The 15,700-nt window shown below is 48.5% G+C and overlaps 1 protein-coding gene across 2 annotated transcripts in view; it reads right to left on the reverse strand.

The window, feature by feature from the left end:
- Positions 1 to 3,837, reverse strand: part of IWS1 (interacts with SUPT6H, CTD assembly factor 1) — a 28,537-nt gene extending 24,700 nt beyond the window's left edge. Inside the window, exons 1-2 of one of the 2 annotated variants that reach the window (XM_045030675.1) lie at positions 3,625 to 3,837; positions 886 to 1,001 (exon numbers count right to left, since the gene is read on the reverse strand). In XM_045030675.1, coding sequence (XP_044886610.1) covers positions 886 to 1,001; positions 3,625 to 3,658 — 150 coding nt within the window. In that variant the 5' untranslated portion in view covers positions 3,659 to 3,837. Of the gene's footprint in view, positions 1 to 885; positions 1,002 to 3,624 lie in introns of those variants that run through there. The other variant, XM_045030678.1, reaches the window with a different exon arrangement.
- Between the last annotated feature and the right edge of the window lie 11,863 nt (positions 3,838 to 15,700).

Below are 15,700 nucleotides of genomic sequence, written 5' to 3' on the forward strand. Positions count from 1 at the left end.
CAACAAGGCCCCCGCACCTAGACCTCCACCCCACAAAGCCCACTGCCCCAGCACCGGGACCCCCATGCATTCCCCCACACCTAGACCACCTTGTTGAGACCCAGCCACCTTCACCTGGATCTCCTGCAGAGTCCCATTTCACCTGTACCCAGAACCCCCCACCAAACCCCCAAGCATCCAGACCCCCTACCGAGTCACCTGCACCCATACTGCCCCACAAAGAACTCTCTAGCTCCATACCTGGATCCCCCCCACACTAAGCACCTCCACACTTGGAGCCTGCTGGGCTGAGCCTGCTTGCCCCACACCTTGATCATGGGCCAGAGCTGGGTGTGCGTGTAAGACTGTCCCTCTCGCTTTACTATCTTGGTGCACCTGGCACGGAGGGGCAGGGCCCCAGGGTGTTTCTGGGGTAGGCCCAGCCTTTGTGCTGTGTCAGGGTTGGATGCAGCCTCACTGCCAAGTCCGTATCCTGGGGAGGGGAGGGCTGCAAGGTGATCTCCCACCTCTGTGCAGCCAGTGGCCTGAGTTCCCCACTGCCATGCTGGAGCCTCCACATTTATTTGACAAATAAAACATGAAGAATTTTTAAATATTGTGTGCAGATTTTTTTTTTTGGTGCAGAATTCCCTCAGGAGTAAACTTTACTAGCTAAAGCACAGAATCTGTTATTTTATCATGATAAGAAAACTATTATCCTACTCACTTGCCAAAAAATTACATCACCTGGCTCTCTAGGCAAGTAAATTTTGCAAGACTACTCTAAGGGTCTGGTTTAAGGAACCCAATATAAAATTAATCTCCATTACAAAACCCTCTCTCATTTAAACTCAGGCTACAGAAAGACATATTTGGTTTGATCAAATAAAAATATTTCACTGGTACCTCTGAATGATGCCCTAAGCTTTCATTGTCTGATCCAGAATGCTGATCATTTACATCATCTTCAACGTCAGACCCTGAATCTCGCTCATCTTGTACTGGGGTGGCTCCACCATCATCTACACCAAATTTAAAAAAAAAAAGAAAAGTAAGATTCAATAACATCTTTCAATATCTATATAATATGAGCATTTTGACATTTCTGCAAATCAGAGAGCCAACAGGCATGACTCACAACCAAAACTTCCAGTTCCAGTATTAAATCAATAGACACAGTTAAAAGACAGAAAAAGACATCAGCAAGTAGTGGATTTCAGAGCATAAAACCAGAAGCCACAGTACACTACCAGTTAAATGACAAAAGAATAAAGTTTGCTGCTTTTATAACAGCTCCTTTACAGGTTGCGATTCCCATCACCTACATTCTTAAAATGAATCACTTTAGATTATCTCCAGAACAAAATTTATCAAGAAAATCTGAGGCAGAGGCAAATTTGCCACTGTGATCGTCACTACTCTCAGAGACACAGGCCATAGAAACTTACAGTATAACAGTGTGACCAACAGACTCCTATGATCATCAGAAATACTATGTGTATCATAAAATCAATCACTTCATATTCAATCACACTTAAGTAGACCTGTCACAGATCTAATGATGTTAATTACCTGCATGCTTTAGGGCTTGTCTGCATAGTTTTTGTACTACTATAACAACTTCTGTTAAGAAACAGATGTAGTTAAAATGGTAAAACTCCCATGATCAGGGCCCAATCAGCCCATATGACATACTCAGGGCCATCCAGGTAGTATACATATTGTGTGGATGCGGCCTACATATAACATAGAGAGCTGCATATGCAACCCACAATGGTAAATAGGTTGAGAACCACAGTATGCATATGCATATATACCCCACAATGGTAAACAGGTTGAGAACCACAGTTATACTATATACACCAGTAGCTGCAGCCACACTAGAGAGTTGTACCATACAAGAACTGCACAAAAGTGGCATGTAGTCAAGCCCTCAGCCATGGCTGTCTTAACAGCCAAAAAGGGTGCTTTCTTCCATCATATCAGCACAATCGAATTACTTTAACATAATTTCAAAGTCACCTTAATACTCATTAATATGCAGGCTAACACATTTGAAAGCAAGTTAGCTGGTTGTGCTGTATCCTAGAGAGGAGTCTAGGATAACACAGCCACCTAACAAACCTTCAAACATGTTGGCCTACATCTTAGGACCTATCTACACTAGGAAAAGGGTGTCTTTTTTAAAATGCAATAGTTAACATATTTTAAGAGTCTAGCGCAGATAGGACAAGCTGTAGTTTTAACGAGTATTGGTTCACCTCAACCAGCTAACACATGTTAGAACTACAACTTGCCCTGACTGCTCTAGGATTTTAAAACATATTCGTTATCTTTTAGAAGCACCCCCATTTTTCCATGGCAGACATGCTATTAATGAGAATCAAGAGGAATTTTAACTGTGTGAAAATAACCTGATTGAGCTGACATTTGAAAACCATTTTTTTGCTCACCAAACCAGGACCTTAAATCATTTGAGCTGATCATGCTGTAGCCCGTAGGCTTCATCTAGTCTAAGATTTGAGATGTTAAGCATGTTAGCCAACAGTGCTAATTAATAAGTCTTAAAAATCTATTGTGATCAAGGTATAAGCTAAACTGGTCAAGTTAAAACCTAGTACCTAGCATGTGTTAAAATGTGCTTATGTCAACATTAAATCCTAGCTTAGGCAAAACCTCTTGCTAGCTCAACTGGGTCAACCTGGTTGAAGATGACATCCTCAACAACCTAGACAATCTACAATAATTCACCAGCCAATGTGATGCAGGCACCATTTTGAAGCTAAGATATCTTTAAAGACAGTTGTAGATGTTTCTGACCTAATAGAACCTCCACATGTAATAAACAAATGGGATACTTTGTTTAGAAAAAACTTTTATTTGTGGGGCGGGGGGACAGAAAGCTTAATGACCTGATTCTCAGAGATCCTGAGCTTCCATAACTCCTCCTGATTTAAAAATGGTAGTTGACAGTAATGAGAACTTGACATGGTAATCTCTTTGGCTTTTGATAGCATCTCTCAACTACATGCTTAATTTGTCTCACCCATACTGGTCAAAACCAAGCCTGTCCTTTTCCAAACAGTACTAAATAATCCGTCACCACTCAGCCTATCACCCACGCAGCTCTGCCCAAGACAGACCTGTTGCCGCCCAGCCCAGCACCCAGGCACCACCTCCCAAAGACAGCCCCGCTGGCCTCCAGCCTTTCACCCGTTCCCTCCTGGCCAAAACAGCCCCCATCAGCACCCACGTTTTCACCTAGTTCCCCACCAAGGACAACAACCCTATCAGCAGCCAGATGTCACCCAGCTCGCTGCCCCCAGGAGAGCCTCCCCTCCCCCCATCAACCTCCAGCCTGTCTCCCAACTCCCCCGAGCCAGCCTGTCACGGGGGCAGAGCCAGGAGCGCACTCCCAGGACGTGCCGTCCCCTACAGCCCACTCCCCTCTCCCTGGCCCAGGCGACCCCGCGCTAGGCCCCAGACAGGCCGTGCGGAGACAGGAGTCCAGCCCTCAGGTCGGACGGGCCTGGCGGCGCTGCCCGGGAAAGGGGATGAGACTCTCTCCCTTGCAGGAGCTGCCCCGGGCCCGGCAGCCGCCAGCGCTACCCGCCACCCCCCAAAACGGTGTCTCCCGCCCCGCACCTGACTGGTCCCCGCCGTAATACTCCGCCTCCATCGCGGGCCTCCGGCCCCCGCCTCCCTCTCAGGGCTCGCAAGCTGCTGGTGGAGGGGGCGGGGCAGGGCCCCGACTCCGGGGCTTGGTACCGGGGACCTGCCGCTCCAACCCCCGCGCCGCGTACAATCAAATCCCCGGCGCTTCCTGCTGTCGCGGGCCCAAAATGGCGCCTCCCCCGCACCCTCACAGACCGCTCGCGCGCATGCGCTGCACCGGCCAGGGGGGTCAGAGGGCGACACACCGCGCTCCGCTCGCGAGAGGTCGGGCACAGAGAAATCTCGCGGCGTTTTGGAGGCGCGCGCGCGACCTAGTGCTAACTGGGGCCAGTGACGGGGGCGGACGCCCGCTCGCTCTGTCAGGGCCAACCCACCGGGAGGGGGGAGCCGGGCTAGAGCCGCCTTCGTCCGCCCCCTTGAGCCTGGGCCTGGGGGGGCCCCACCGAGTGGCCCCTGGGGCGGGCCGCCCGCCTGGAACAGGCCGGGGCCCTCCCCACAGGCCCCTCGGGGGACAGCACCGGGCATGTGCTGTGTCCCCCCCGGTCCCCCGAGTGCGGCCCGTGGCAGCCAGCCCGGCACCTCCTGAGGGTGACACGGAGCAGAGCCCAAACTAACCCTGAACGACATCAGCAGCGTTTATCTCGTTATGAAAGAATGAATAGTTCTGTGGCACACTCCAAATCGCCCTTAGCCTAGTGCAGAGCTTCTCAGCCAGGGGTACACAGAGATCAAACAGTGGGTACATCAACTCATCTAGATAATTGCCTGATTTTACATCAGGCAGCATGAAAAGCACTAGTGTAGTCAGTACAAATTAAAATTTCATACAATGATTTGTTTATACTGCTCTATATACTATACACTGAAATGTAAGTCCAATATTTAGGTACCAATTGATTTTTTATAATTATATGGTAAAAATGAGAAAGTAAGCAATGACTCAGTACTAGTGTGCTGCAACATGTCTGTATCCTTATGTCTGATTTTGTAAAAAAGTAGTTTTGAAGTAAGGTAAAACTTGGGGGTACACAAGACAAATTAGACTCCTGAAAGGTTGAGAGCCACTGCCCTGTTGCTACACCTATGCAGCCCTTAGTTCTGGACAGGAAACAGCAGAAGAGTAATTAATATGCATTCTTCCGTCTTCCAGGCCCATCCAAAACACCATATCTAAAGTGTGCCCAGGCTTGTAAGTGGAGTCTACCAACTACCTGGGACCATCCAGTGATTTTTACTGCAGCCCTGAAAATCTAAAGCAAAGCAAAAAATCACCATCTGGGTGGGTCCTGGAAACCCAAGAACTATAGGCACTGATGACATCCGTTCCAGCATAGGAAGGAATCTAATTAGCCCAGCAAGGGCCTCTGCAATGGAGCAGGTTGACATGAACATCAACCCCAATCCTATCCTATCATCATCCCATGCTTCACACATCAGATGGAGACACTCAGTTTGATACAGATTTGACGTTAGATGCACTCTGCCAGCCACACTTTGGTTACACTCTGGCTCTCAGCAGCCTTGGTTATACTGCAGGGTAACCCCAAAAGACTACCAGTCCTGGATTTTCCTCACCAATGTATGTCTTGTACCGCCCAGCCCTCTCCTAGAAAGTACAAATGTTTTAGGTCCATTATTCCTTAAAGGGAATAATATGCCATCTTCTTATCTCAAATAGTTATTCAGACACTTCAATTTAAACACACTGGATTAAAGAACACAGTAAAACAGGTTTATTATGTACAAAGAGAGATTTTAAGTAAGTAGAAGCAATGATATATCATTATATATATATTATCAAAGTGGTTACAAGAAAAATAAAGATAAAAGATCAAATGTTTACTAATGCCTAACATAAACTACATCAGATTCAAGCAAAGTTTCTCACCACATGCTTTCAGCAGTTTTACTGACCAAACCCTGTAGGTCAGGACCCCCTCCCCCTGAGTCCAACAAATGCTTCCTTTGTCACCTCAGGTGCAGTGAATGTGATGGGCAGGGAGAGAAAGAGAGAGGTCCCTCCTTTTTATAGTTTCAGTCTCCCTCTTGAAAAACATTTCCAGCTGGGCCCTAGGACACAAAGAATCTATGTGGACAGATGTTCCCTGCTGTCTTTTTCTCACGTTTGAGCTTTCTTTGTTTCCATTCTTGCTTAATGACTCTGTTTACTGCTTAAATCCAAATTAAGGCAAGCACACATTCTTTTCTTTAGGATAGACCTGTCTGCCGACTTTTGCCTGCGCAAGGTTGTGGGGTTTGGAACATGTGATATCATACAGGGAAATCTTATAACTTCATATACAATGTTGCCACACATATTTTACCAGGATGATACTGACCAGCAAATTATGAGTTTTCAGTGATGCCTTACAAGACAAGATGTCTTGTACAAAAATTATTACAATAGTGTGTAGGGTGTGAACAGAGGCATATGTTTTGTCACAGCCCCCTAGGAAACCAGTCATACAATGAGATGAGATTTCCTCTCCACTGGACCATGATCTGGAAGCATATACTATGGAGCTGGGCATTATGAAAATGCCTAAGGAACAGATGAATGTCAATTACTATTTTGCAGCATCTGTAGTTGGTGCATTTATATCCATGAACATCCTCTGAGTTGAAGGGATGAATGTCTCTCAGGATACATCCTGCTCCTGCCGCTATACCACAACTTGCCAGCTGTTGTGCCACTCTCTCATTGGCTGGTCAACAGATGTCCCTCCCTGCCCTTTGCAAAGAGCCACATGGACTTCTTCCTTCTCTGTGAGAAGTCTGCACAGCTGCAGAAAAAATTGTCACTTCCAATGAGTTGCTACCTCACTGTGTTGTTGTATGTCAATTCCAGTAAGATATTAACTGTGTTACAGCTCTGTGTGTATAGTATTTGCATGCCTATTTGTGTGTGTATGTGTTTGTGCCTCACAAGCTAGAGCTTGCCACTCAGTTCCCCATAATATATGCTTCTAATGCTCTGTTGGCTGCATTCCAATGAGAAGGATGGAGAAACACTCAGACCATAATGGGATTGCACGGCAGGGGAGCATGACCTGCCTTTCTAACAGCCAGAGTGAGAAGCCCCACATTGCGTGAGTGGAGAAGTGCAATGCCACGGATCCAAAAGCCTCCTGGATCTGCTTTTCAGCCCAACAGCATGAAGTGGCTGGAGTGAAATAAACCTTCCCTAAGAGACAGGATGCTCAAGAAAACCTGGGGACGTATTTGAAAGTCATTTGCTGGTATGTACTTTTCTTATTCAGTCAGCTTGTATTCTTTACAATATGCCTTTAGAATTAACTATAGACATCAGTGATTTGCAGCTACAAATCTGCTTAGGTAAAGGGAGGAGGTTATTGGGCAGTTACCAAAGGCTCAGGTTTCTGGATGAGCAGTAAGCATTTAGTTGTTACACCCATAGCCACTGCTCTTCAGAACCACTAGAAATGTGATTGGGACTAACATAAACCTCTGCTCAGCATCTGGGATATGGAAATGTTGATGCCTGTATGACTTATCCAAAGACACTAGTGCCATGTGCTATTTAAACCCTCTGATCCAGAGAGAAATCTCTTAAGTAGGGAGCTGCTGGGAAGAAACAGTTTCGTCAATGGATGTCCTTACTGATAGACCTATTGTTCTTCAAAGCGGCAGGATTATTGTCACCTGGATTACACAGGTTGTAGCTTGTCACATTTCTGACCCATTTATTCATCAATATTGTTCAAACCATCAAAATTATTACCATTTCTCTGCTTAACTTTGTCACCACAAATTACATCTATAAATGTGTCTGAGTCTCATAACCATCACTGTGCTGAGCAATTAACATGTCCACTCACTGGAGGGCAGTCCTAGACAAATTCCTCTTGCCTCTCTGTGACGCAGCAAGGAGTGGGGAGTATTGACCTGGGAATGTTGCTGGGGAGTTTTACTGGGACTGTCTGCTTTGGGGATGGGAGACTTTCCTTGAGGGAAGATACCTGGGCATGTAACATGAGAGACCAGGAGTGGGGTTGGGACCTGGTGACATCTTCTGCCTGGGAAACGGCACAAAGGAGGGAGGAGGAACCAGGGGGAGAGGGGTGAGACGGGCTGGAAGGGGTTTAAGTTTAGAGCTGGCTGGGGAAACGGAGGGAGCCCTAGGGCTGGGGTCTAAGCTCCCTGCCCCCCAGAAGGACTTGACTGAGGGGTCCTGGTTGTACCTACAGCTCTGTTTGCAACTGTGTTCCTGTCATTCAATAAACCTTCCATTTTACTGGCTGGCTGAGAGTCACAGTGAATTGCAGGAATTGGGGGTACAGGGCCCTGACTCCCCCACACTCCATGACACTATCCACATCTGTTTGCACACAGTTTAGGAATCTCCCAAACTACAGCTCTCACACCCACTCTTAGACACTTAGGGCATGTCTACACTGGCAGAGTTACAGTGCCGGCAGTTACAGCGCCACTCAGAGAGCGCTGACGGGAAACCAATGTTGTGTGTTCACACTGTCAGCTGCCTACGCAATAGCATGTTCACACTTGCGGCAGTATTCGGAGTGGTGCACTCTGGGCAGCTCTCCCACAGAGCACCTCTTTCTCTTCTGCTGCTAAGAGTTGTGGGATGGTTGAGGGGCATCCTGGGTCCTGTCCCAATGCCCCATGATGCATTTCTTTGCATCCCAGCAATCCCTGTGCTTCCATCCACATTTGGCGCCATCTTTCAATGGTTTGTGTACTGCACGCCCTGCATATTTGGGCTGTAGGAATGGATCCCTAACAGTTAACCAGTATGCTGCTCGCTCTAACCAACACATCACGAGTGGCAGTGGAGTTATTCCTTAAACTACAAAGGCAAGAGGAGTGCGACATTGATCTCATCATGCGTAACAGTTACGATACGAGATTGCTTATGGCATTCACGGAGGTGCTGACCACAGTGGAATGCTGCTTTTGGGCTTGGGAAACAAGCACTGAGTGGTGGGATTACGTCATGATGCACATCTGAGATGACAAGCAGTGGCTGCAGAACTTTCGGATGAGGAAAGCCACATTCATGGGACTGTGTGATGAGCCCACCCTAGCTCTGCGGCACAAGGACGTGAGAATGAGAGCTGCCCTGCCATTGGAGAAGCATGTGACGATTGCATTGTGGAAGCTGGCTACTCCAGACTGCTACCGATTGGTCGCTAATCAGTTCGGAGTGGGAAAGTCTACTGTTGGACTTGTTTTGATGGAAGTTTGCAGGGCCACTAATCACATCCTGCTCCGAAAGACCGTGACTCTGGGCAACGTGTGTGACATTGCAGATAGCTTTGCACAAATGGGCTTCCCTATGTAACCCTTCTGCCCGTCAGAGTTGGCAGCAACAAGGGCCGGGTTCAGTATCTAGGGCTTCCGTGTCAATAACACAATGCAAAACCGGCTCGAGACCCCACCCCCGAGCCCAACCTGGGACAATTACATACCACTAGGGTGACCAGATGTCCCGATTTTATAGGGACAGTCCTGATTTTTGGGTCTTTTTCTTATATAGGCTCCTATTACCCCACACCCCATCCTGATTTTTCACATTTTCTGTCTGGTCACCCTACATACCACCCCCCTGGGTGCCTCTAAGAGGCAATACTTCCCCTCTCGCAAGCCTTTTAATAAAGGGAAACAATGCAGCCCCTGATCAGCCCCTGAAGTCCTTTTCTACAGCTCACCACCAGATGTCAGGGGAGAGCTCATTCTGACTCTGCTTACACCTAACTGTAGAAGGGCGATAGATGGCACGCATATTCCAATTCTGGCACCAGACCACCTAGCCACCAAGTACATTAATCACAAGGGGTATTTCTCAGTGGTTCTCCAAGCGCTTGTGGATTACCGTGGGCATTTCATTGACATTAACGCAGGCTTGTCCAGAAAGGTGCATGATACATGCATCTAGGGTGAACAGATAGCAAGTGTGAAAAATCGGGACAGAGGATGGGGGGTAATAGGAGCCTATATAAGAAAAAGCTCCAAATATCGGGACTGTCCCTATAAAATCGGGACATCTGGTCACCCTACACGCATCTTTCAGAACACTGGCCTGTTCAGGAAGCTGCAAGCAGGGACTTTCTTCCTGGACCAGAAGATCACTGTAGGAGAAGTTGAAATGCCCATTGTGATCCTGGGAGACCTCGCCTACCCTTTAATGCCATGGCTGAAGCCAGACACGGGGCAACTTGACAGCAGCAAAGAGCGGTTCAACAACAGGCTGAGCAAGTGCAGAATGACTGTTGAGTGTGCTTTTGGCCGTTTAAAAGTCCACTGGCGCTGCCTCTGTGGGAAGCTGGACCTGGCTGATGACAATATTCCTATGCTTATAGCCACATGCTATACGCTCCATAATATTTGTGAAGGGAAGGGTGAAAGCTTCACTCAGGGCTGGATCGCAGAGGCTCAGCACCTGGAGGCTGAGTTTGAACAGCCAGAGACCAGGGCTATTAGAAGGACACAGCATAGGCGCCATAAGGGATGCCTTGAGGCAGCAATTTGAAGCTAAAAGCCACTAATATTTGTTGCTATGCTCGGGAGTGCAGTGCTTGTAGTGCTAGGAGGTGATTGGTGCAGACTAGGCAACATGTGGGTTTAACAGAATTGTATGTTGCTTTGCAGGGATCTTTTTGCTTTCAATTAATAGAATTAAGACTGCTTTCAAACCAACTCAATTCTTTTATTAAAAGACAACAGCTGAAGGAGAGAGTCAAACAACAACAACAAAAAATCAGCAGTGAGGGAGATGGAAGAAGGGAAGGTCCCAGGAGGAGGAGAGGTCCTGGGATGGTTACAGATTTGTGTATGTCCAGGGATCATATCCAACCAAGCAGCAGGTACTATACTTCAGCAAAGCCAAACTGCAGAGGGATGGGTGTTGAGTGTGGTGGGTAGTGGAAGTCCACAGTGCTGGACTGTGATGGGGGAGGAGTGGAATGCAGCAGGTACAGACTGGAGCCAGGAGGTTGATAACAGTGTATTGGCAATGTCTGGGGGGAGCATGGGAAAGAGTTTTGCGTCAGTGGCTGCAGGGGAGAGCGGGCGCAGAGCTGCTCGGTTTGAAGAGCTAGTATTGCCTGGAGCGTCTGCTTGGCACTCCATAACCTTTAAGAGCTGCTCTGTAGTTTCATTCTGGCGTGATGCATTCTCCTTTTGGTCCCTCTTCTCACTGTCCGCCACTCCTTCAATTCCAGTTTCTTGGCGGTGGAGTGCATCATTACATCACGCCGGAAGTCCTCCTTAGTTCTTCTTGGCCACTTTCTAATTCTGCGCAGCCACACAGCCGCCAATAACAAAGAGGGAGGCTGGGCTCCCAAGGTCATCTCTGTGAAGTTTAAATGCACCATTTTACAGAAGCAGTATTGTTTGCAACACAGACAACACTGATTCAGTGATTTAAAACATCGCCAGTACTCGCACACCTGTCACTAACTGGCTGACCCCAGGCAAGCGCACACGAGCCACAAGACCCCCAAAATGGTGAATAGCGGCAGGGTAAATAACTCTTCCCTGACCCTGCTGTACTCTGGGCACATGGCTCTTGGGGAGAGCCAGCACAGTAGGTGGGGCCTGATAATCATTCCTGTCCCCACACTTTCCACAGGATATGATCATTAAGGAAGATATCTTGCTGCTGAGGGTGAGCAGGGACTCAAGGGAGGGTCTTCTCCAAGACTGTGGCTTCCGCCTTGGCCTCTATGGAGCTCGCCTGTGTGCAGCAGTGGCCCCTCCTGTCCCCCCGTGACAGCACATTGGCGTGGGAAAGTTACCATTAAAGCAGCTCTGCCAAAGAACCTGTGGCAGTAGGTTGCCCAGTATCTCCACAAAAGTTTCCTGGAAATCTGAGGGAGATTCCCATGAAGTGAGGGAGTCAATCAACAGCCTGTTCCGCCGCTCAGATTAGGCATGCGGTGGGAGACAAGCCTGCTTTCTGCAACCCTCCTGCCCCCAACAACTCACTTCAGCAATTCCCAAAATCAAATCCACTTACCAGGGGCCTCCTCTCCTCTTTGCGCTTCGCCAACATCCAACAGCTGTGACTGGCTAACCTCCTCCATCCAGGGTAGAAAACAGCTCCTGGCTGCATATATCTCTGACCACCGAGTCATCCTCTGCCTCTGGGTCCCCCTCCACATCCACATCCACATCCAAGATTTCCTCCTCCTGGCTCAATCCACTCTCGATTGGCATGCAAGCCACCGAAGTATCTACAGTGGTCTTCACAGTGGAGGTGGGATCGCCGCCGAGTATCGCGTCCAGCTCTTTGTAGAACCAGCAGCTCGTGGGCGCAGCACCAGAGTGGCAGTTTGCCATCAGCACCTTGTGGTAGGTGTTCTGCAGCTCCTTCACTTTGACCCTGCGCTGCAATGTGTCCCGGTCATGGTCCCTTTCTGTCATGCATCATGAAATCTGTCCGCAGGTATCATAATTCCTACGGCTGGAGTGCAGCTGGAACTGAACAGCCTTCTCTCCCCAAATGCTGATGAGGTCTATCAGCTCGGCATTGCTCCAAGCTGGTGCATGGAGCAGGCATAGCCACCTGGAAAGAGGCTCTGAGACCACTGCACGCATCCAGGGCCGTCCTTAGGATTTATGGTGCCCTAGGCAGGATTATTAAACTGGTGCCCCTGTGCCTGTCTTACTCTTAGCAACACAAACATAAGCTTACACTGTTGGAAAACTTGCCACATGCATGTTATTAAAACCAGTTTAACTGAATGAAGGACACTGTAATGCTGATGGACTAGCACTAAAGAGGTAGCACTATAGAAAAAATTCTGATTTGACAGAATGATGCAAATATAATTTTTTAAATTTGTCAACATTTTATTGGAAATTTCTATGAAGAGGTATTGAAACAAGGATTAGTTTTTAATTCAAAGCAATCTTTCTGGCTTTTTTGGCTGCAAAATCAGTAATAATGTCATTGTATGACAAAGACAAAGTGATGTTTTGTTTGATTGCAAGAATAGCAAGACCAGTCAAGTGTTCCTGACTCCTTGTAGAGCGGAGACAGTTTTTAATGAGCTGTAGTTTTGAGAAACTCCGTTCTCCTGGTGCTACTGTTACAGGAATTGTCAGTAGAATATGAGTGGCAATGTACACATTAGGATATATGTCAACAAGTTTGCTGGTATGAGTAAACTGTACAATGTCCATTATCCATTTTGCATGTGGCAACATTGATGACAGTGTCCTCAATTCTTCATATAGTTCAAGTCCATTTAAATCAAAACGATCGCCGTGCTTCAGGAGGCTCTCTAGGTCAGGGGTCCACAACGCGGTGCCTGCGGGTGCCATGGCGCCCACAGGGGCCTCTCAGTGCACCTGCATACTGGCTGGCGGACGAGCATCCGCCAAAATGCCGCCGAATCCTCTGGATGACGCCGCTTGCCGACGATAAGCAGTGTCATCCAGAGGCGTCGTCGCTGAAATGCCGCCGAAATTCGACGGATGCTCGTCCACTGCCACAGTCCTTCGTCTGGCACCCGCCAGACAAAAAAGGTTGGGGATCACTGCTCTAGGTTCTTGCACTTTGTCATTAGTTGCTCTTGTTTTCCTATTTCGTTGAATTTAGTCCCACTCAGCCCACGTACCATGAGTGAATGGAACCCCAGGCCGACAGCGGTTTGAGTGGCTCAGCCAGGGTATCAGCCCCCGGCCTGCTCAGCCCGCTGCCAGCCTGGGGTTCCTTGGGGGTCCCCAGGCCAGCAGTGGTGCTTAGTGGGGCCGGCGGCCGGGACCCCGAGTGGCAATGGGGCAGCAGCCAGAACTCCAGAGCAGCATGCCCTCGAAAATCAGCTCATGTGCCACCTTTGGCACGTGTGCCATAGGTTGCCGACCCCTGCTCTATATATTAGTAAGGAGATGAGCATATTACAGTTGTTGGAGGGCTCTATTTAACAGTAACAGGGCTATAGGAAAGTCAGTCAACATTTTTTGTTTCTCTGATGAAAACTGGCCCACTCCCTTCCCCATACCAAACTTGTCACAAATAATTGCCAACAACTTACTTTTCTGTTTTTGGCTAAGATATTGATTTTTAAAAAAAAAAATATTGAAATTGAATTCAGGATTGTTAGCAAGCTCTTTTGGCAAACAAAGTTGTTAAATGACAGTCTAAATGGCAACTCAGTACTGCTTTCATGCTTGGCTCACCCCCTAGCCTGCTGGTCCAACAGCTGCAGTAGAGGAGGAGATAGGTAGAAAACTGCAGGACCCCAAAATCCACCTCTTGGGGTGCAGAGTGGCAACAGCAGCAGCAAACCCTCATCTCCGATCACACGCCAATGGGCACCACTGCCAGCCCAATGACCATGGTGAAGTTAGCACTGCATCTGATCTCAGGGACGGGGCACCCATGGAGCCACAGCAGTTCATCCTGCCCTGTGCAGTTCCCCCTGGATGAGATGGATCACTGCCAGCCCAGGGGAGCGATGTGCTCCCCAGCTAGGGTGACCAGATCCAGATGTCCTAATTTTATAGGGCCAGTCCCAATATTTGGGGCTTTTTCTTATATAGGTACCAATTATCCCCACCTAGGGTGACCAGACAGCAAATGTGAAAAATCGGGACGGTGGTGGGGGGAATAGGAGCCTATATAAGAAAAAGACCCAAAAATCAGGACTGTCCCTATAAAATTGGGACATCTGATCACCCTACAGGTGAGTTCCTTCCCAGAGACCCTAGCAGCCCATCCCCTCCCTCAGACTGTGTTGCATTCGGCTCTCTTTAGGACTCAGCAGCCCTGCTATTACATGCTCCACTGCTTCCCGTCCGTCCGGGCTCACAGCAGAGCGGTGCCCCCAGACCTAGTGGTGCCCTAGGCAGCTGCCTGTTCTGCCTATGGCTAAGGACGGCCCTGCACACATCACCGAGCAAACAGGAAGGGGACTTTCAAAATTCCAAAGGAATTTATGGGATGGGGATGACGGTTGGTCACCTGAGGGCAGGGCAGTAGAGTTCAAACCAGTGACCAGAGAGGCGAGAACAGGCATTTTGGGACACCTCCTGGAGGCCAATCGCTGTAATCAACCACAGTGTCTACACTGGCACCGTGGTGCTGTAGCCCCAGGGCAGAAAGCTCTACAACTCTCATCGGGATGTTTTTTTTGAAGTGCTACAACTGTGCAGTTTCTGCGCACTAAGTGGCATGGCAGTGTGTACACCTCGGGAGTTACAGCACAGAAACTTGCTAGTGTAGACAGGGCTTATACTGCAGGGCCCCTTGGCAAGCAGCCCTCCCTCCCCCAATCCATGTTTTACAAAGCCCCTTGTAGGTGCCTCTCCTTGGTATGTGTGCACTTGAGCAGTCTGGCCCATGGTTTTTCTGATTCCTTTGTACTATGCTTGCTGTGCTGATCCACGGTGGCACAGCTTCACACTTTCAGTATGTACTTCAGATTTATGATGCCAACAACACTTCCTACAAGCATGCAGTTTGTTTTCATAGGATCACTCAGACAACCTTGCATGGGCGGCAGGTAGCATAGGCAAGGGAAGGCTATGCCTCTCCAAACAGCCTTGCATGGCCCTGCCCACGCTCCGCCCTGAAGCCCCCTCCCCTGCCTGCTTCCAGTTCCCTTCCTGCTCTTCTGTGGCCCAAATGTAAGCGTGGGAATGGCCCCGCTATTGTGGGGAACTTTTCTGGCTTCTGCACTACCTGGGTGAAGTGGACTAGTGAAAGGATCTGAGTCCTCGCTCCCACTTCCTTTACCCAGAGGCCTTCCTGCCCTTGAGGACTCCCCTTTCACTTTCCTGTCTGGCAGAGTCCTCGTAACCACAACAAGGCTGGGCTCAGGATTCCTGGGGAGATCGACCCCCAACCCTGCTGTGGTCACCCAGGACAAGGGCTAGGGTGTCTCCACTCCGGGGTACTCTCTCTGCACTGGGCACCTTCCTGACCCACTGATCATTTCATACAATTTAAAGCAAATACAGAAAAATGTGTTTCAGCTATTAAAGTTGTTTAATCAACAATTAATTTTAAAAAAGAATAAGGAAAAATGGGAAAGGTTAAAGGAAAATACATCACCTG

The sequence above is a fragment of the Mauremys mutica genome, chromosome 9 (genome assembly GCF_020497125.1).
Source record: "Mauremys mutica isolate MM-2020 ecotype Southern chromosome 9, ASM2049712v1, whole genome shotgun sequence".
Lineage (NCBI taxonomy): Eukaryota > Metazoa > Chordata > Testudines > Geoemydidae > Mauremys > Mauremys mutica.